This window comes from Alosa sapidissima, chromosome 3 (assembly GCF_018492685.1).
Source record: "Alosa sapidissima isolate fAloSap1 chromosome 3, fAloSap1.pri, whole genome shotgun sequence".
In the NCBI taxonomy this organism is placed as follows: Eukaryota; Metazoa; Chordata; class Actinopteri; order Clupeiformes; family Clupeidae; genus Alosa; species Alosa sapidissima.
The window spans coordinates 37,187,795-37,210,547 of NC_055959.1; the positions used below are offsets into that span (position 1 = coordinate 37,187,795).

General features: G+C 42.9%; 1 protein-coding gene across 2 annotated transcripts; it reads left to right on the top strand.

Moving 5' to 3' along the window:
* Positions 1–2,576: 2,576 nt before the first annotated feature.
* On the top strand, positions 2,577–22,665 carry alg13 (ALG13 UDP-N-acetylglucosaminyltransferase subunit). Of its 2 annotated transcripts, none has more exons than XM_042086189.1 (24): positions 2,577–3,197; positions 3,451–3,534; positions 3,651–3,701; positions 3,797–3,843; positions 4,186–4,258; positions 4,500–4,581; positions 5,004–5,154; positions 8,017–8,086; positions 8,189–8,297; positions 10,874–10,938; positions 12,784–12,884; positions 13,465–13,571; positions 13,708–13,951; positions 14,986–15,099; positions 15,452–15,596; positions 16,710–16,854; positions 17,410–17,445; positions 18,495–18,550; positions 18,714–18,785; positions 19,351–19,522; positions 20,052–20,159; positions 20,408–20,448; positions 21,115–21,289; positions 21,988–22,665. In XM_042086189.1, the coding sequence occupies exons 1-24, from the start codon at positions 3,078–3,080 to the stop codon at positions 22,284–22,286; spliced, it is 2,667 nt and encodes an 888-aa protein (XP_041942123.1). In that variant the 5' UTR covers positions 2,577–3,077; the 3' UTR covers positions 22,287–22,665. The 2 variants fall into 2 exon arrangements, with proteins under 2 accessions (XP_041942123.1, XP_041942124.1); XM_042086190.1 differs by having other exon boundaries at positions 18,723–18,785.
* The last annotated feature ends 88 nt before the right edge of the window (positions 22,666–22,753 follow it).

Sequence of the window (22,753 nt, forward strand, 5' to 3'; positions counted from 1 at the left end):
GCAATGTCAAGACCCTTCTTAATAGGAAGAAGATGGCGTACAGAGAGGGGGACATGGCAGAGCTGAGGCGCGTGCAAGGGGAACTCAAAGTCAAGCTGAAGGAGGCTACGAAGGACTACAGAAGGAAGGTGGAACAGAAGTTGCAGGAAAACAACATGAAGGAGGCATGGGACGGCATGAAGACTATCACTGGCCTGAAGAAGAACAGCAGCTCTGTGGAGGGGGACCTGGACAGGGCGAACCAGTTGAACCACTTCTACAACAAGTTTGACTGCCCTGCTCCAGCTCCAATGGCAGTGGTCTGTCCACCACCCCCTGCTGACTCAGACACTGCTCTTGTTTGCGTGCCTGCCCTACCCCCACCTCCCAGCCTCCCAGTCTCTCCAGCTCTGCATCCCGGTGACACCCAACGACCTAAGCCACCATCACCTCACGCCCTATCCCCGCCTGACGCCTCCTTGCCTGTGCCTGTTGAGGCGTCCACGACTCTGGCAGCCTTGACAGGGACATCAAGGAGGTGGTCACCCCTCAGCTCCAGCCCCACCCACACCCCCTCAATACCAGTGCAACACTCACCTCCACCATCACAGGCTATCGTACCCCCACCATCACTGGATATTGCACCCCTCCACCACATGGCGATCACGAACAATGAAGCGACAACGACCTCAGTCAACAGCCATCAGACACACAGATCCCAGATGCATTTATGTATTTTAGTATATTTAGTATTTAGTATATATTTATCTTCTACTGTCCTTATTGCTTAGTTGTGTTTTTTATATTATATACTTTTAATTACCTTCTGCTGTTAGTGAATGTGTGTGTGTGTGTTGTCTGTATGCTACTGTGACCTTGAATTTCCCCTGGGGATCAATAAAGTATCTATCTATCTATGTCTGAGCACGTGGTCTAGGCCTACCTCTTGGATGTCATGTGGATGTGGTTATGGTTCATGTGATAATCATTCAGAGAAACAAGACATGATGACGGATGTTTATCATGCCCTCCGTAACACCGCTGCTGTTCGTCTGAGACAGAGATACGACAGAGCGCTTTTCATTTCTTATCATATAATTTATACTTTGCTCATTTTTTTCGCAATGCAAGTCATTTAATTCATCTTTGATTGGAGGATGCCTTAGTTATTATTTGCAATGTCAGCTCATTGGATTTCTGTAGCCTAGTCATAAAGCATTGTGCAAGTAAGGTTGTGCACACACACACACACACACACACACAAATAAGAATTGTAACTCGCTTGGGATTTTCCACGAATCTGGAGCACTCAGACGACAATTCCATCTGTAGCCTAAAGATTGCGTGAGGAGATAACGGTGAAATAAATCACTGATTGTTCAAATGTCAGCAGTTATGTGTCTCAATGAAGCAGACATGTAAAGGTGCTCAGCAATCGCTAGTTGCATTGAAAAGGGAGATAGATAAGATAATGCATTAATATATGCAGTGTATCCTGTAGCCTCCTGTAGCAGTTTTTTTTATTGTGTTGTTATTGTATATATATATATTATATCTCTTATACTGTCCTTTCTATTTTTATTCTTTAAATGTAAAGTGAGTGTTGTACTTTGAGAACAAAGATTAACCCGAGTCAAATTCCTTTGTTTGTTTACACAAATCTGACCCAATAAAGCTTATTCTGATCCTAACATACAACACACAAGCATCACAAGTCTGCCTTGCATAATGACATAATCTTAGACCATTATACAATCAGTGTGTGAAGGAATTTGTATTATATATATTTCTTTTGGGGGCTTGTTATGCCTTTAATTGGATAGGACAGTGGAGATTGACAGGAAGTGAGTGGGAGAGAGAGTCGGGGTGGGATCCGGAAAAGACCACGGGGCGGGAATCGAACCCGGTTCGCCGGCGTACGGTGCAGGTGCCCCAGCCAGTTGCGCCACGGCTGGGGCCTTGTGTGAAGGAATTTGTAACCTGTTCTCAAGCCATACAATCAGATTGGAGTTATGCCTATTGGTTTGGTAGTTAGGCCTTAACTGTATATCACAGACCATGAATTTACTCCTTTAAAAAAAAAAAATAAACTCAGCATATTTCCGGCTTGACAAACATCCTGATATTTCAATTAGGCCTACGCAATAGAATACACAAAATGAACTAGCTGATTTTACCAGAGACTTTCTAATGTGGAGACACAGCACTCAAAAAATACTCCATAGAAATGCATGGGGCTAGTTTGTCATGCCAATATGGCCGTTGTCTACACATATCCCACCCCTTCCTCGGCAAAACGTCGACATGTGTGAATACATTGAGCCAATCATATGGTGTGTTGTGAAGACATCGTGCCAATCATGTGTTGTGATTTCGCCGCTGGTGCAAGATTGGTGTCGTGAAGCCTTGCGCACGCGCATTTCTGCCGAAATGGATGCCGGACGAGTGCCCAAAAAGCGTTGTCAAATGGCCGCCGAGTGGAGGGACTTGCCTAAAAGGACTTTGATTTTACTGAAGCCGTCAGGTGCACTGGATGAAATCACCCTCATTAAAATAAATGTTTCACACCTGTCACACCTGCCAACTTTGACCCGAGGCCCAGGCTATACCGGGGATGGGATCAGTCAAATTGAACTGATAAGTCCGTAAATCACTTAACTTTAAAACGGCAGAGGTTGAGGAGAGAAACTGTAGACCTAATGTGGCCTATCTAATCAAAAAATGCACATTTGGCGCACAATTCCGTCGTCGACAACCAATCCTAGTCTCTATTCGAAAATGTTTGGCACATTGAAAACTTTGCTCTGGCGACGAAGACTAGTGGGCTTGGTATGGAGATGCTATATGTATATTTGATGCATACCAATCTTGCTAGGCTATCTGTATAAATTACATTTAATAACTTACACTTCGAATGATAAAATGCACTAGGTGTCACGTGCGCGTCCTACGGCTCCTCTTAAAGTGAAATTAGAGGCACCTGTTGCGCTTTTGCCACACGAAAGGAAAACCGTGTGGTCCCTTTCGTTGATGCGGAAAGTTGGCAGAGTTTTATAATATACTTTGCACATTTAGTATGTCTTAGTGACAACATTACAATGAAGAACACCCTGAAGAAATATTTTGCAAACATGGACGAATATTTCGCCAGAAATGGTCTTTACAGAAAAATGGTGGCTCGAGATGGGTCTTGTCTATTTCGAGCCGTTTCTGAACAGGTATTTATTAAACTAGCGTTATGTTGTGTGTCACCAAGTTCCTGTAAAAAATATTTCCATAATATTTAAGTTTTTGTTGACAAAACAGATGTTTAATTTTGGCGGAAGCATGGGCGTTGAATGAAGTTGGCTAAGAGGCTACTGCGGATTCCAACCCGCTTCTACATGTGTAATTAGCTTACCTATTAGGCTACATTGACAAGTGATTTTATAAGTTGTAATTTTAACCCCTCCATCTGCCCTTCATTCCAAGCTGTACTACACTCAGTTCTATCACCAGAAAGTAAGAACTGACTGTGTTAATTTCATGAGAAGCAACAGGAGCATCTTTGAGACGGTGGGTTAAGTGTCGCACACTTCACACAATAGTTTCCACACTAAGTTGCATAGCTATTTTTACATGGACACACCACCGCAGTATTCAAGCAGCAATCTTTTCTTTTTGTTCTTTAGTATGTTGAAGGGTCTTTCGAGAAATATCTTGAACGTTTGGAAGACCCAATGGTATGTAATCTTGTTGACTGAGTGATTTGTGCGGTCAAGATTTTCCATGTCCGCACATAAGTCTTTATTCATGGCGCTTTCTTAATTTCTGATAGGAAACTGCAGGTCAAGTGGAGATCAAGGCCTTGTCCCTGCTTCATAGGTATACCTGACGCTAAGGCACTCTACATATTGTAGATGAGGCCTAGAACGTACCACCATGCTTCAGTATTCAGATTAGACCTAGATCCTTTAGATCCTAAACCATGCCTAAACCAAGTATTTAAACTGTAATATTTCTACTGGTCATGATTTCTCTCTAAGCACCACTACAATGTCTAATGAGACTAAAAAACAACAACCTCTTAACATGTCCTTCTACTGCTGGGAACGCTTGCCAACTCCATAACAATTCTAGAAATGAATAACCTTTGATTTGGAATCTAGTAGAGATGGTGACTGTTTTGTTCTTTAGTTTGAAAAGAGTGCCTGTTTTGTGGCACAGGCGGTGCTTTGTGATCTATAGGTATCCTGGCGGTCCTCCAACAGAGATCACACAGGATGACTTCGTGGATAAGGTGAAGTCTGCACTAGTAATACAGCATAGTTGCACTGCTAAAGGATTTAAGCATATAACTGCGTAATTGTGTAATACTGTATCATGCGATTTTTCACCTGTCACATCCATCCTTTTATAATTTGTGTGTTTAAAGAAAAAATAATCAATTCTGTGATTTTATATAATTCTATGACACTGTCATACAGAAGAAACCACACAAAGATGACATGCTTACATGGACAGTTTTACTCGCTTTTCAGATTTTGCTATGTTACTCCAACACCAAGCACTATGACATTGTCTACCCGAAGACCTATGTCCCTTCAGCACGAATATGTCAAAGTGAGCATTGTCCCTCCAACACATGGAGATACTCTCCCCTGCCCTCATTAAACACTCCTTAAGTGAGTGTTGAAAGTATGCCTTTATAAGAATACATTTATTCATTTAGCTAATGCTTTTGTCCAAAGGCGACTTGTAAGAGATAGAGAAAAATCAAGGTAGAGTGCGACTAGGAGACTATTAGTGTAGTACTGCCCTGCATAAGAGTTACAGTGCGAATAGGAAACGATTAGTGTAGTACTGTCCTGCATAAGAGTTACAGTGCGAATAGGAAATGATTAGTGTAGTACTGTCTTTTGTGTGTTTTGGCCATATTGTTGTCTGTTATCAGTTTGCTAGTATTTTTGCCATGCATGGCCAAAGCTCTCAGTATGAATCTGTAAATGGGCACTAATGTGTTAAATGATGTCCTTGCTCCCCAGCATTGCTCTATGAGATGCTGTACACCCAGGTTCTGGGCGTGGATCCCAAGGACCTCCAGACGGCCACGGAGGTGTGGCACACCCGGCGCCACAGGAACAGCCACTCCATGTGCAGTGATGAAGGGGGCTACGATACCCCTGATGAGAGGAGGTCAGTAGAGATGCACCGATATGGAATTTTAGGGCCGATAACGATAACTGATATTTATTGGTTTGTTGTGACCGATACGATAACCGATAATATTACTCTTGAAAAGTGATTTGGGGAAAGCATTTAATAAGCATAATTGTATTGCAGTAATTTTACCTACCACCAAATGATGGACAGAACTCATAATAGTCCTCAATAGTGCGGCAGTCAACAACATAACAGTAGCCTAGCCCTACAGTATGTGTGGCTCCTTTAAGTGAACCTGACGTCAGTGAATTGCGAGTGAGTGGCTAGAGAGTATGAATCGTTTTAATTTAGGACTAAACGCTCATAAAAGGCTCAGCTGGGAATAAGCTACAGTATAGTAACCAAATCAGAGTTTGTGAGGGAAACTTATGTTTAGTTTCAACTGAATAAAGCTGCAACTCCTTAGACTGTATCTTATGTCCGTCTACTCTGTTGCGCACAACCTGCTGCAGCAGAAATGAAAGGGGTTATCCCCGAAGGTTTTAATAACTTATGATGATGACCTGTCTGGAACTGAAGCAGGAATGGTTAGCATATTTCTAGGTAGAAATACAAAACCCAAGCTAACGTAATGCAAATATAATACTAAAACACAACTTAGAACTAGGCCTACTTATGTACTCGTCCTACTAACGACTTTGCTTATTTGTTTACCCGATCAGCGCGGTAAAGTGCAAACACACCAGCACAAGACGGCTCTAGATAGGGCTGAGCTCCGCTCTGGTAAGGTTAAATGGCGGATCATTCACGAGACGATTTTGAGATGCACAGATTCCCAAATGAACGCATATCCACAGATTTTTTTTAGAGTGGTGAAATACATTCACACCGCTGCCATTATATTGAGGAAAAAGTATAGCCAACCTAGCTCAAGTAGCTCAGTGTAGCCAGACGGACCTTATGTAGGCCTAAATTAGGACTTTAAAAAATATCGGCCAGAATTCTGTTATCGGACCGATAATAATTTTTTCACTTATCGGCCAATAATATATCGGCCGCCGATATATCGTGCATCCCTAGAGGTCAGAGACACTTATTCGCCTTATTCAGGTGCCGGTCATTGTGTAAACCAAAACGAGGCAACAGGGCACACAAACAATAGGATTGTTGTGTTCTATGCATTCGCCAGAAGGTGGCGAAAATGCATTAATGATATGGGCAGTGTATCCCGTAGCCTTGTTTTGGTTTACACAATGGCCGCTGCCTGAATAAGGCAAATTATTAAACAGAGACGGTAACACTTTACTTGAAGGTATCTACATGAGTGACATGGCACTGTCATAGCCATTACACTAACACCAACCCTAACTTGTCATGACAAAAACCGAATGACACTAAGCGTTATGTCATAAACGTTTATGACTTTGTTTATAATGTTTGACACTTTCATGACGGTGTCATGTCACTCTTATGTAGACATGTTCAAGTAAAGTGTAACCCCAGAGACTTTCTAATGAGGAGACGCAGCACTCAAAGAATCTCCCATAGAAATGTATGGGGTTAGTTCGTAACGCAAACATGGCAGTAGTCTTCACATAGTCCGCCCCTTCCGCTGCCAAAAGTTGACATGTGAATACACTGTGCCAATCATGTGGTATGTTGTGAAGACATCGTGCCAATCGTGTTGTGATCTCACAGCTGGAGCGAGGTTGGTGTTGTGATTCGCGATGCCTTGCGCACACCCAGTTCTGCCCGAAATAGACGCCCGATAAGTGCCCAAAAAGCGTTACAATATGGCTGCCGAGTGGAGGGACTTGCCTAAAAGGGCTTTGGGATTAGTTCGTAACGCCAATATGGTAGTAGTCTTTACACATATCCCACCCCTTCCTGTATGCCTCCCCATTCACTTGAATAGGAAAATAGCTGCCTCATAACTGCATTGTGCATTGCAAGATTGCTGCAGAGTCGTGAAACTCACTCTAGTTCTGTGCCTGGAATCTGACCTCCAAAATGGCCAATGCCAATACCACCTCTCCTGATGAGGAGTGTAGACGAGCTCCTATACCCGCATGCAAGTCCCTGTGTACCGAAGTGCTGGCTGACGGTGCAGTCTGTGTTTCAGGGGGAGCTGTGGAGCAAGTGGGTGCATCATCTGAATCACATTCTGTTCTACGGATGCCTGAGTGGGTGCCTGGGTTCAAATCTGACCCTTGGCCATTTCCCAAACCCACCCCATCTCTCTCTCCCCTAATTTATTCCGGTCACTCTTCACTGTCTGATCTGAATTAAAAAAGCGCAAAAATCCCCAAAATTATTCTTAAGAAAAAAACAAAAAAAGTGCTGTCTCTGAGACTAATGCTTTAACATTTGTTGTCATATTCAGCAGATTGCTCATCATTGCCTCCTAGCTGCCTGTCTGGTGTGTGTGCACTCATATGTCTGGCGCTTGTGCTAATGGGGAACCCTGTGGCTTGGACTGAGCGACTGGCCTTCAGGGGCATGCAAGGGAAGGCTGGTGTAGTCTGGTGGCTGCTGAGTGTAGGGTGGGGATCACATTAGCTAGCGGCTAACGCAACGCTCAGACCATAATAAGTTTTGTCTCGTTTCTAAGCAACACAAACGGTTTGTCAATTGAATACGCTCGTGTTGCGCTTTAAAGTTGAACCAAGTTCAACGCTCAGCTTGTTCAACGCTAGCGTTACGCCAGCGTTGCCACCGTTCCGCTGCTGAACCATGGAAACGATAGGAAACCTGCTGCTGGCTAATGTGGTCTCCACCTAAATATCAACAGCCTTTCCACAGAATTATGGGCTTTTAAACTGATATTTTGTGCGAATAACAGTTTCAAGGTACATCAAGTAAATATCTTACACCATACTTTAACTTTCACTGAAGAGAGGATTGGGACCTGGATGGCAATTATCATATTGAAGATGAGGCAAGGCTGGAACTAGATGAATCAAAGGTAATTTTGTTTAATTTGCATTATGTATGGCTGTGGTCTCCTTCACTGTCTGAGGGAATTAAAAGGTAATTTTGCATTGCATTGCTTTTACACTCTTTCTAGGTTACAGAGGAACCAGCTACATTCACTTTAACCTACCAAGTTGTCAAATCTCTGGATCCCAATGTGTATCGCAATGTCGAGTTTGATGTCTGGCACTTCACACGCCGAGGTATGTATAAATTTACCAATTACGTCTTGGAAGTTTTCCTGCATGTTTCATCTGGGATGTTTTGCCAAGTTCAACTCGTTATTTCGAGTCCATAACATTTTGTCACATTCCGCAATCATCTCCCCACGATCCACTTACTGGCCATTCTGTGAGTGCACTGTGATTTAAAAAAAAAAAAAAAACCTGCAAGGGGGCAGGCAATTTCACGGAAGTTGAAACGCATCAACCCTTCACTAACCCAATAGAACGCCCATTCATTTAGGATTTTTTTTGAAATCCCATAACTTCATATAACTATATCTTGTGCCGACATTGTAGCTTTTGTATTATCTGCATAAACAATACAAGGCAAAACAGGCTCAACTGCCTCATACGTAACATTGGGTTCTCGTAAGAACAATATTTAGCATGTCCATTGTCCGGTTGTAGGGAAGCTAACTTGACGTAACTATGCCCGTCGCACCGTAGGGAGATAACCGTATTGTTTGGATAAGAAGCTCAGTCCAGCCTGAAGTCCAGCCAGCACGGAAACTCATTAGCAAAATCCATGATCATTGTATGTTAAGGTAAAGCATTACAGAGGCAAGTAAACATAATAATAATAATAATAATAATAATAATAAAAAATAAAAAAAACGGTAATTATGTGAGGTATTTGACAGTAGGTCGGAAAAGTGGAAAGATTATAACTTTTTGTTTTTGTTTTAACATTGTGTTTGAAGAGGATCATGTCTGGTAGTTTCAACATGAACACGACTTGATATCACGTGATGTGGATAATAAATGAATGAATTTATCTTTGTCGATCAATCAGACGAGTTACAGCAAGTTACAAGATTAAGACGTCACAAACAGTGCGCAGTACGATGGGAGGGCAACTGAAAAACCGTACAAATTTGTGTCGGTGCCCTCTCATTGAAAACAAGTTTATTTGTCCATTTCTTTTACTGTCTATGGCAGCCTGTCCCCCAAACAACAAAAAAGAAACCCTGTGGAGTTTGTCTGGAAATACTGAAGGGAGGGGTGAGCAACCTCTCTGGTGTGGTTTGTTTGGTCCTTGGTTAACATGTAATGCATGTTTTGGACGAAAGTGTCTGCTAATAATTTTTCTTTCTTTCTTTCTTTCAAATTTACGCACTGGGTCACGGCCTTCACTATCTGTGATTTGTTTTAACCACGATATTGGCCAAATATGTGTCTGTTATTGAACCAAAGGTAGAGTTTCAATGCGGACACTTCTTCCACTCTCGAATAGCTGGTCTCACCGGTGCGACCTCCGATATTTTACTTTTTTTTTTTTTTTTTTTTTCGCACTTTTGAAAAATTAGGTCGCGTATGCGACCAAATTGGTCGCACTCTGGAGCCCTGTGCATTTCTACCCATTTTTTTGACCCATGCATAGAGTTTACGCAATGTTTTCCAGATGTAAATCAGCGACGTTAATAAAGCTCAGTCCCACACAGATGATATGAAATCTTGAAATATTGTATTATTATTATTATTATTATTATTATTATTATTATTAGTTACTACCTCAGTGGTAGCCTGCAAAATCCAGACCCTGATAATCTAGAAAGATTAAGGGTCTGCCCACCAACAATGTAATGGCCAACTCCCATGAGAATGGTCATGGCCCTGTTATCAATGAATTTGTCATGGTGTGAAGATGCTTTTTTGCATCTGAACATCAGTAAAACCAAGGACATGTCCATAGATTTCAGACACCTTCCCCCTGCTCCAACGCACAGTGTCATCAACGATAAAGATGTTGTAATTGTATCATCTTACAAGTACCTAGGCACCTTGATTGATGACTGGCTTAAATTCGACCTGAACACCACCTCGGTGTGCAAGAGAGGGCAACCTGTCCACCTGTCCAGTTTCAGGTGGACAAAACATTGATGGCATTGTTTTATGCCATTCTTTTATTGAGTCAATCCTCACATTCTCCATTATCTGCTGGTATGGAAATGTCACCATCAGAGACAAAAATGCACTTTCCAAGATGGTAAATGTGGCCAGTAAGATGGTGGGAGTGAAGTTTGTTAGTCTCACCGACTATTTTAATAAGCAGGTGTTCAACAAAGCGATACAAATTTATCAAGACACAGGCCATCCCCTGTATTCTGAATACGTGCTGCTGCCATCTGGCTTGGGTTTTAAAACTCTATTGCTTTTAAACAGATGTACAAAAAGTCACAAAGTACTGAATGCACACAACAGGAAAAGATAGATTTGTCCATTTAGTGATGTTTGACCAATGTTTACCGGTACTCTGAATGATTCCGGACTTCTATGCAATTGGATGACACTACAACCAATGTTTACTGAACTCTAAAGTTGCAGGGCTGTCGTCATCTGTTTAGCTCGCCTGTGGCCCGCCAATATATGATACACCGATGTGATTGGTTCCCCGCGATGCAAGGGGCAAAAGAAACGTGCATCATTACTCATTGCCAGAGTGTCTGGCAGACACGATTCAAATTGTGCTCTCGCGAGAACTCTGGATTTCCAGGGTACCTCTGGTGTCCTGTATTGACTTCTCTATGCCTTATGTCTAAATTTTCACCCCACAGAGCTAAGGAAGACTGATTTCATAGTAATCGCAGGTAGACAGTACTTCTTGGGAGACAAATGTCAGGTAAGGTGTAAGCCCTAATGTACAGTTTTATTTATTTTTAAAGTGATTTGGACTTTGATACATGTGACATAGACTATGAAGAAGGTGATCCCTCCTGTGCTTTTTGGCCTGTTGCAAATATTGTGGACGTGATTATAAAGATGGGAGACCATGTTTGTTTGTATGTTTCTATAGTGTTTTCACCCTTTAACATAAGATTTCTAAACAACTTGTCTGAATACTGAACCTCAATCCCTATAACTCATAAAATCACTGACTAAAATTGCAGTGCAATTTGATTGGTTATTTGAAATTTCCTAGGTTACACAGGGTGGCGCAGGTCCTTAAAAGTCTTAATCACTTCCTAAAAATAAGGCCTTAAAGTATTAAATTGTCTTAAATTCAGATTGGATGGGTCTTAAATATTTTTTTTTTTTAGTCATGTCACTACGAAATTGCAGGCAATCTGCTCTGCTATGTAATAATTATTTCCGATATGTGCTGCATTGTCTATGGATAGGTCAGAGCCTGTTAGTCTACTGTGCAGCTTTTGATGACCATAGGCCTCATTCACCAACTGTTCTTACGGGGGCGAACAATTGTTCTTGAAACCCACTTATGCAGTTTCTACGAAGATTCTGGCATTCAACAATGTTTTCTTGTTCTTGAGGAAGAACAGAGTCTACGATAACCTGACCCTTGCCAGATGAATTTCGCTCCGCCTAGCTCCACTCATCCATCTGGAACTGATCCATTGGAATGGTGTTTCAGAAGGCTGGGCCTAATCAAAAAATGCTTGCATATGATTGAATAAGCCACTTGTCCGTCATCTATTGACGTGCTACTTTAACCACTCACATCGAAGCCAACCCGTGACGCTGATAACAGTCTCACGGTCGCTTCTCCACTACGTCACATCTATGAAACTCCCGCCCTGCGTCCTGATTGGCTGAACCATAAAGTCGGTTGCAGAAATCACTCTCAATGGAAGAGGTCCCAGATGGATGTGAGTGAAGCTAGGCGGAGCTAAGCGGAACGAAATTCATCTGGTGAGGGTCAGGTTAAGTCTACGAACACTCTTATGCAGATTTGGGAACTGACTTGTTTGTGCAAAATAAATGGTTATTGCATTTTCATCATATCTGCAGGTGTAAAATATAACAGAATTTAAATGACAAATATTTTGTAACTTATGATATTTTTGAATAAAAAATAATTATTTCCACTATTTTACAAAAAAATAAGGTATTTTAAAATAAATGCAACACGACACTTTTTCACTTTTTAAACTAACTACTAAATATGATGACTCAAATTTTACTGTTCAATTCCTGCAGCAGTGCTTTCACTTCAAAGCATGTGTCATATACAGTAATCAAATTGTCTTGTTCATGTAGTGTATAATATACAGTATAAATGAAAGCTGGTGCCTCAGCCTCAATTTTGTGTGCACATGGCCCTGCAGTATCATGCCCTTTTTGGGGGATTGATGGGGTGTTTACCTGTGCTAATAAAGAACAATTGGCACACCCTGTCAACTTAAGAAGAAATGGTATTCCGCATGATGAGAACGACCGCAAAGAACTGCGAGATTTAAGAAAACTCTTAAGCAAATTCACAAAGGTTTTCATGGGACTTTCAGAACAAAGTTAAGAAAATTCTTACGAAGATATTGGTGAATGAGGCCCAATGTTCTTAAACTCAACCGATTAGTCATTTTACCATTCTGTTCATTTTGAGCAGACATCAGTATGTTTACTTGGAGTACTGTATATTACCACTTTTGATTATTTGTACTTCCATTTCATTTAGAAGTGGTATTAAAAGGTCTTAAAGTCTTAAAGAACCAGAATGTGGTGTTTTTAGGTGCGCCTTGATCCCAAGGGGAGGTACTACAACGCCTTTATCCAGGAAGTGGGCACTAAGACCAGCGTAGTCACGGTGTTCATTGAGGAGCTTGGAGAGCGGTGAGGTCATGTTTACTCATGCTCATTATACACATGGCAGATAGCACCAGGCCATTGTGTCTGCTCATGGGGCAATAACACTTTGGCATTGTGTCCGCTCATGGGACAAAAACACTTTGGCATTGTATTCACTCATAATCCACATGAATGAATAACACCTTTCCGTCACGTTCACTCATGGTGGGTATGAATGTATATGCTGGGCCTATTCATTGATGATGCATATGATGTGTCTTATAAATATGTTTGACACTTCACAACAGTGGTATTCAAGTGAAGTTTTGGGATATTTCCTTTTTGGCCAAATAATTTGTTTAAAATTATCCTACAGCAACAACAAAATCTTTTTGAACAATTAAAGCCCCTTTGTTGATAACATGACAAGCATCCAGCTTTACAAAATGCATAACACGGGACGCTTGCCATCATGGACACGCTTGATTTTAGGCTTAACGGAGATTGAATACATTTTTAATACTTTAACAGTGTATCAACATCTATTAATCTGATGCTGAAGTGAGCTGATGCCATTGTGAATTAATCCAACTAAGCATTACCCTTGGCTTTCCTGCCTGTGTAGGATCCAGGTGTCCTTGGCTAACTTGAAGCCGGTGAATCCTGTTCCTGCATGTCAGGTGACGCCCATCAGCCAAGGAGGCTCCTCTGACCAGTACTCCACAGATCAGGGTACGTTCTGATTGGTTTCCCTTTGATACAGTACCTCCTCTCTACAACTTGATATTGCTCATCTGACTATAGCTGCGGGATGGATCCGTTTATGGAGATGCCCATTGTTCACTGCTGAGTTTTTATGCTCCTCTAGATTTTGAGGTACGAGGGAGGCGGCGCTTCTATCGCAAGCCCCGTGCTATTGCAGTGCCCCTCCCCTGTTCCCGCGCACAGCCTGGCATGGGTCCCCGCTTCCAGCCCACCCCCGGGAACATGCCCCCTGGCCGGCCAGCCGGGTTCCACGGACCCCCGATGCCCCCTAGAGGCATGGAGTGCGAGCACTACCGCCCGCACCCCCACCCCAACCCTCGGGCCCACCGCGGCGCCGGCTCTCCCAGGTCTGCCCCCACACTAGTAACTAAAGGCTATGTCCTGTTAGTCATTACCGTCACACTAGCAACTAAAGACTGTCCTGTTACTGTCATTATTCACACTAGTAACTAAAGGCTCTATCCTGTTACCCTCATTACCGTCACACTAGTAACTAAAGGCTCTACCCTGTCAGTCATTTCCCACCTGTTAAAGGTGCTCTAAGCGATGCTGGCTAACGTCACTTCTGTTGACTTTCAAACAAAACCGAGAGCTAGCTCGCTACTTCCTCCCCCTCCCTCCCGTGCAGCTCCCGTGCAATTGAAACTCTCCTGTGATTTGCTGGAACAGTTTATGTTTTTATGGGCTAGATTTGCCCAGGTTGTTTTTGTTGCCGTTTTTGGAGCCTGGGCTGTCCAGAGATCACATTTTTTTTACAGTGTATTCAGGACGGACAGCTAGCGGTTGGTTAGGTGATGTTTGCAGTAAGTGACATAACATGTTTTAACCTAAAAAACGTGTGGCATTGCTTAGAGCGCCTTTAAACAAAGTTAATACATAGATTTTGAAAAAATTCTTTAGCTATGAGGGTGATACATGGGGGCAGGCTATACATGGGAATGCATTTATTATTTTATCAATTCATGATCCAATTCTGATTCATTGTGCTATTGGGTACTGCGGTTAATACACAAGTGCGGTTAAAACATTTTTTTGTAATGTTGTTTACACAATGTGGCTTATTAATGGGAAATGACTGTAGTGTAGCTGCTTGGGGGGGGGGGGGGGGGATTGGTGAAGGCTGCTAAAGCATGTTCTCAATCCTGAGCAGACGCTCCATTTGCTTTTAGTAGCTGTAGTGGCATCCTGCTAGTGGTCCCTTTATCACTAGAGTAGAAGCATATCCACACACTGCCATCAACACTAAATCTGTTTTTCTTTTGTTTGCTTTTTTGTTAATGTTTATTAAAGGTGTAGAGGGATGGCGTGGGGTGTGTGCGTAGTGGTGAAAGTTGGTGATGTGTTTTTGTTTTCCATGCATGTTCTCCTTGATCCCGAGCAGACGCTCCTCTCGCTTTGTGAATCGCCATCACCTCATTGGGCCAGAGGTGTCCTTTTATCACAATGCTGGCAAGCGCTGTTACCAGAGCTTTGAAAACTACTCCTTCAGACCTCGGTAAACATTCATTACGTCCCACTGTTTCTTGAGTAACATGTACATTTTCACTTCAGTTCATTTAAATGCTAATGTTTAGACTCCCACAAAGCTCTGAAGGCTCGGTCAGACAAGTTCTAAAAGTCAAACTTTGAAATCTGCTGGTCATTTTCAAAATCGAAACCCTTGTCCTTAATTCGCCTGCACCGCCACTAGTAGGTCTGACCGGCCCTATAAAGCCTTTCAAAGTGGGATTTCTGCTGACATGGATGTTTGCCTTGGTTTGAAGTAAAAATTAGCTGCTGATCATTGTTGCTGACTTCGGAGTTGTTGACGTGAATGACTCCTTTTTAATGGCAATTCCCTGTTGTAGAGTCCGGCGCCACATGCAAACTATTGCCAAGGAGTGCCAGTTCAGCTTGGTTCCCAGTGGTGCGGAGGAGATCCAAGATATGGGGGGTCCAGTAACCTTCTATGATCTTGACAAAGGCAGCCAGAATGCCTTTCCCCCTTTGCAGGTAGGTGACTGCTGCAACACTTCCTGTGGTCCTCACTGGGTACTCTGACCATAAACTGTGATGGGTTACTGGCTATATTTAGCAGATGACCTAATCATTTCCCAGTAGTTCATTTCAAACTTGCCTGACTTGTACTGCACCAATTCATCCCATTTAGTGTTGATCTGTGATGTTTCAGTGTTTTTTGTCTGTCTTGGTTTTATGGTAGTATTGTCAGATTGATGCACAGAGTACAGAACAAGAGCAACAGAACGGAGCAAATTGATGCGTACAGAATGGAGCAAATTGATGCCAGAGTGTGAAAACAATGCTAAACCTGGTGGTGTGCATACATAGAGCTATTATGTATAACTGCAGAGAGGTAGGCCCATGCTAGGCTAACTATTATAGCTGCAGAGAGGTAGGCCCATGCTAAACTAACTATATAGCTAGAGAGAGGTAGGCCCATGCTAGGCCAACTAATATAACTGCAGAGAGGTAGGCCCATGCTAAACTAACTATATAGCTGGAGAGAGGTAGGCCCATGCTAGGCTAACTAATATATAACTGCAGAGAGGTAGGCCCATGCTAGGCTGGCTAATTCAGCCCAAAATATACTCAGCGGGCTGCCGGCATCTTTAAAAATGCCGCCCAAAATGTGTTCACTTCTGCCTCCTTTTTCACAAGCAAGCCAATTAGGCAATCTTCAATGTGAATTGGCTTATCCTCCCAATGGGAAATGGACAGTTCATCCACCAGTCCGCAAAGGCAACATGTTTGGCCACCAGTGATGTGAGTGGATGACCACCAACTATAGACACATACTGCCAGGCACCGGCTAGAACAAGGTAGCGATGGAGTTTCTCAGACATTCGCCGGCGAAAAGAAGCAGAAAGCATGTAAACCGTTTTCAGAGGAACGGGGAAAGAGGAAACTGCAGACTGACCGAGCGAGGAATGTCTAAAATATATACTCTGAAGCTGTAGGGGGAGCTCTGTAGAGAAAACTGTGAGCAAAAAAAAAAACGAGGAAACGGCGAAGAAATTGGCAGAACTGCACAGGGTCCCTTTAACTTTAATCTCCTGTGCAGGGCAGAACTGCACAGGGTCCCCTTAACTTTAATCTCCTGTGCAGGGCCAGGCAGTGGGGCGGCCGATGGTGGCAGCGGCTGCGTCCTACTGGGTGCCCCGAGGGTGTAGCCCCTCCCCCACGCCCAGGGACCAGGCAGTCACCTCCTCAGAGGAGGACACTGACGAGAGGAGCACTGCAGGAGAGCAGGGTAGGACTGGAACAATTTTGTATTTTACTTTATTTATTTATTTTATTTATTTATTTATTTTTATTTATTTATCTATCTATCTATCTATCTATCATTTACTTCACTGGTGTTTGAGGTAGCTAATCTGAAGGTAGGGCTTGAACAAGACTGGCTATTTACATTTTGTTTACCCCTGTGATGTCTGAAGTCTTTGTTTTATCGTTCAGCAGTGATATTTCTGTGATTTATTAAGCAGCAAGACTGTCCTGATCTCAATTCATAATTTTCTCTGGAAATGATAATATGCCTTTTTGTCAATATTCTATTGTGTGTATGTGTGTGTATATATGTGTGTGTATGTGTGTGTGTGTATATATATATATATATATATATATATATATATATATATATATATATATATATATATATAAAATTAATTTTTTTAAATCAGCTGTGATTGGAATACTGTATGTAGTAGTGGTGATGCTAGTTGTGCTGGATCTTAGAATAGCACTGGGATGTTTAACTGCTGCTTGCCATGTTGTGTAGGCTTAATGCAGGCTGTATCTTCTACAGGAGAATATTCGGGGGACTATGTTTACTCTGCAGGAGGTGAGTAAATGAACATGGTGATATGCCTCATTACCAGAGGTGGACAGTAACTAAGTACATTTACTTGATTGAAGTATGATTTTTGAGCATCTGTACTTTACTTGAGTAATATTTTTGGAAACTTCTGACTTGACTCCACTGCATTTGAAATATGAGCATGAAGTTACTTTTAACTATATTTGATTCTTTAAATGCAATAATGTGATAGACCAGCTTGAAGTTCATTCATCAACAGATTCTTCATCAGAACATCCTCCATGTAACTTGGGAGAACCCAGAAGAACCTGTTAGCAATTGAGATTTGAGAAGTGGTCTGGTGTTAAGCAGGCTATCCTCCATGATCATTGCGAAATTGGAATGAAATTAGACAATCACCTGAGATTCACCACATAGCTAGGTCTTTAGATTATTTATTGTTTAATAATGTAGCCTACTCATTGAGTTATCTGGTTTTGTATTCCGCAGTGAAAATGTTTTAGATTTGTCAACAGAGAATGAATGCAACTATTTAAATGGATGCAATAATATATCAAAGTTATGAAAATAGGTCAGATGTTTTTTTTTTGGATGTAAGGAACTAAACATTACATTTCAATAGATTAAAAAGACAAAATACTTGTACTTCTGAATACTTAAGTATTTTTAAAAGCAAGTACTTCTGTACTTCAACTTAAGTAAAAATCTGACTCGGCAACTTTCACTTGTATTGGAGTAATATTTGACAAGGTTTATCTATACTTTCACTTAAGTAAAGAAATTGTGTACTTTGTCCACCTCTGCTCATTATTAGTTTTCCTAGTGGTAGTTGTAAGTACTAGGTTCAGTACTTCATCGTATGTATGGTTCAGTAGTACCATTACGACCATTTTGGAAAAAAAAAATGTTTTGATCATGTGTGTTTATGGCATCTTATTGAGTTTTCTTATCTCTAACTTTCTTTCAGTTGTCAGAATTGACTTTACAATATTTGTCATTAAATAACCATAAGTGCTGGTATGGCATTTAAGGAAAGTTCACTTTTATTGGCTGTTTTGTCATGTCTTGTGCAGATGCTGGATATGAGAACCCGTCAGTTTACACGGCAGCAGAGTCTACAGCCAACTTGGTAATTACCATTAAATCCACTAACGGTGTGAAGTTAGTTAGTGCAGTTGTAAGATTTTGCATACTGCTGTGTAGTTTTGTTATGAATGGTGTAAACTGAAACAGCCTCATTTTTTTTCTATGTCTGTTCAATGGACTTGTTGTATTGTGTTCATGATGGCAAGACCATCCAGGAAGGTGGCTCGTGCACTGGTTCAACACAAGAGGGCGCCGCTACATACAGCTACTCTCAGCAGGTTGGACTGTTTGTAAAACTCTTATTTGGCTCATTGAATCTTAAGTACCGACAATGTTTACATCGTTTTTGTGTAGCTGTATTTATGCATGCGTTCATTGCACGTGCATGGGTTTAAAGGTACACTATGCAGGTTTAGGTGTTTTTGGCGAGTTTAGAGCTCCCTCTAGAGTCACGATGTATTTATGTTACTCTGCTTTTGCAAATAGCTAACTTCTCGTGACTTATCCCCCCCTGTAAACAATGCTAATGCTTTTGTTGTGGAGGTGAAGGATTAACAACAGGCAAAAACTATCTCCAAAGAGCTATATCTACTGACAAGGTAATGTTTCAGATTCTCACAAGTTTTGGCGGGGAGCCACTGTTGGAAGTTGCATGGCTGGTTTTCTCGGTAGGGACTCGCTACGTCTATGCTGTATATCTATGCTAGGTGAACGATTCGCCTATTACAAGTTCGTTTACCATCAAATTGGCTTCATAAAGGTGAAAATCTTGCATAGTGTGCCTTTAATGCATTAGACAGTGCTAAAGGCCATGTGTGTGTAAATATTGTTCCATGCCTTCAGGTGGTGGTCAAATCTGCTGTGATCGCGTCTTCTCAACCGGTCACCCACCCCACAGCTGATCTCTTCACGGCCAACTCCTCATCCACTTCCTCCTCCAGGAGCTCGGACACACCACCGGACTCCCAGCCCTCCTACATCGCCCACCATGGGCAGGCCCCAGCTGCTAGGCCAGGTACGCACACATGCACATCACCCACCATTGGTAGGCCCCAGCAGCTAGGCCAGGTACGCATGCACACACGCAGGCACATCGCCCACCATGGGCAGGCCCCAGCAGCTAGGCCAGGTACGCACGCATGCATGCACATGCTCTCTGATGTATTGTCTTTGGATGAATGAGTGCATGAATGAGTGCATGAATGAGTGCATGAATGAGTGCATGAATGAGTGCATGCAGCAGTGGCAAAGGAGGCAGGAGAGGTTTTTAAGGTCTGCCTCCATCTAACCTATTCAATGCATCCTTGAGCAAGACCGATAACCCCAAACTCAAGACCTCCCCATGTGCAGATTGCCATGTTACATGGCAGTATTCACCATTATTGTATGCATGCATGTATGTTATCAGTCTGTTATGTGCTTTGAATACTCGGAGTTGAAAAGCACTGTATAAATGCAGCCCATTCACTATCGTTACTGCAGGTATATTCATGTCTTACCCGTAGCACTGTATAAATGCAGCCCATTCACTATCGTTACTGCAGGTATATTCATGTCTTACCCGTGGCATGTTAATGAGATGGCCGAGGCAGTAGGAATGGTCGCTCCGCCACCCTACTCCTGTGACCCCAATGGGAATGACCTTCCCGACGGTATGCACTTGGGTCATTAAAAGCTATCAACAGGCTCATTCGACTTTGACATGTTGCACTGTGCAGATCTGGCTGAACGTAATGCATGCTGGACTTTTTCATGATGCATGTTAGAACTGCGTAAATGTCCAGCATGCGTCATGTTGAGCCAGATCTGCACAGCGCTGCATGAAGTCTAAGAACTTCTTTGTTGTGTGGACTTCTTGCCCGCGTTGGATATTCATCTTGTTTCTTTTTCCTCTCCTCAGACTATAAAGTTATTCAGTACTATTTCAACCTTGGAGTGCAGGTGAGTGCATCTTTAGACTACGTGGATTAGAAGGCAAGAGGATTAAAGGTGCTCTAAGCGATGTCGTATGTTTTTTTAGGCTAAAACCTTTTTTGTCACGTAACAGCAAACATCACCTCACCATCTGCTAGCTGCCTGTGTCCTGAATACACTGTAAAAAAAACGTGATCTCTGGACAACCCAGGCTCCAAAAACAGCCACAAACCAACTTGGGCAAACCTTGCCCATAAAAACATAACAAACTGTTCCAGCAAATCACCAGAGATGGTTCTTACCTGAAACTAGAAAGTTGGGTTAGGCCGGTAATCACCTACAGAGGGCCGCTCAGACAATGGCAGAAGTGCCATTCGTTATGTTATGAGGCTTTGTGCCATCAAAATGATTTTGGAAATGATACGGTCAAAAAACGGATAAGGGTGCCTTTTAACCGTGCAGTGAATATTTTGTAAAATGGCTCATGCACATATGTCATCATTCATTTTCTCAGGCACAGTGGCCGGATAGGCCAGGCCTGTTTCAGATTTGAAATGATTAACGATTGAACGATGAACGATTAATTATACAATGGCATCAGGCACAGAAATGTTCCCTGCTTCAGCCCTGATTACTGTTTAAATGCTGCGTAGCTCAAACAAGTCCATGTGTTTTGCCTTTTCCATAATCCAGTGCTATCAGTCGTATTTGCACTCCATGGTGCACTCGCACCCGGCCTACCAGCAGCAGGGCACGGAGGGCCAGTGCCAGTCCTACCCCAGTAACGCCCTCGACCACACGGTGCCCGAGTCCTACTCCGAGCCGGGTGGCGCAGGGCTCAACGCACAGACGGAGGCGCCCACCCATGGTCAGTTCTGCCATCTTGCTTTCGTTTTCCATTCTCACTTCTCACCATGGCAACCAGGTGCAGGTCTGTTAAACAATCAGTAATGCCAAGCAGGCACTGTGGAAATGTATTTGATTTATTTTGATCATACACTGCTAGAGGAGGACCCTGAAGATCAACAGACCTCTGAAGCTCACCTACAAAAAAGCTACCATCTTTGCCCATATAATAGGGCTGAACGATTAATTGCAATATGATCAAACACTGTTTTCTAACCGCAAAGACTGTTGAATCACACCTGTTAAAACTCTCGCGTGGACGAAGAAGTCGGAAATGCAGATGTTTTGTTCTTTTCTCTGCCTTCTAATGGATACTGTGGTCTTTGGTATATTAAGACGGCACACTTTCATTTTTGCTACCCCGGAGCTTACTTGCAATGTAACTTGCCATAGCTTCGATTAAGACCCGGATCTCCTTATATGGGCAAAGATGGCAGCTTTAGTTTCTTTTTGTAGGCAAACTTCAGAGGTCTGTTTGAATAAAAAAAAAAAAAAAATTAGTCAGTCATTGGAGCAGACTCCTGCTTTGGGTGTTCTTTGCCGTTGGGCCTAACTGCTGTGGTTCCATACAAAAAGGGTCAGCCAGCCTGCACTGTAACTGCCTCTGTTTCTTAACTTTTTGTTTGATTCTTTCACATCTTCTCTCCATATTCCCCTCAGGCCCCCCCTTGAGCTTGGACCAGCCCCCTGCTCCCCCCCCTGGCACGGTCTTCTACCCCCTGGTGCAGGAGCCCCGGAGCCAGTCCTTCCTCCCCCACCTGTACGAGCCCTACATGCCACCTCTGCCACCCCCGCCGCCCCCTGCCACCTACCACTACGTCGCCACCTGGATCCCCGGGGCCCCGGGACAGCCCTGGGTGCACGCCCACCCGATAGACTACAACACTGCGCACCCCCAGCACCACTCCCGCCCACCACACAACGCCCACCTCGTGCACCACCTGCCCCCCAATGTGTAGCAGCCACCCCAGGGTGGAGGGGGCACCACCCAACGTGTAGCAGCAGCACCCCAGGGTAAAGGGGGCACCACCAGGCACCTTGTTTATGTTTTCACCTCAGAGATGTGATTCGGGCCTCGCCTTGAGGCTTTTTTTCCCCCCATGTTGAAGCATCGCTTGTCTTTCTCACGGTTTGTTGTTACAGGGTTGATATTTTTGCACATTGGAAGGCACAGGGTTCCCACGGTTACTGCTGGGCTTCTGTCCGCTTAGCTCAGGTGAAATCTGAATCTGGTTTTCCCTATGCGTGTGTTACCAGTGTTTCCTAAGGTTTAGAATTGTGTCAGGATTTTATTTTGTTAAATGGTCACTTTCCACATTAAAGAGCTTTTGCAAACCACATGTATGATTGTTTTTTTTTAATTTTTTTATGCAGACTGGTTCTTTCACTGGTTGGACTACAGAATTGCTTCCATCTTTGCCATTAA

What these genes read in the sequence shown, in the direction of transcription:
- alg13 (XM_042086189.1), top strand. Translation starts at nt 3,078, where the DNA reads ATGAAGAACACCCTGAAGAAATATTTTGCAAACATGGACGAATATTTC. An exon ending in TGGAACTAGATGAATCAAAG is followed by an intron (nt 8,087 to 8,188) that starts GTAATTTTGTTT and finishes CACTCTTTCTAG; the next exon opens with GTTACAGAGGAACCAGCTAC. An exon ending in CTGGCACTTCACACGCCGAG is followed by an intron (nt 8,298 to 10,873) that starts GTATGTATAAAT and finishes TTCACCCCACAG; the next exon opens with AGCTAAGGAAGACTGATTTC.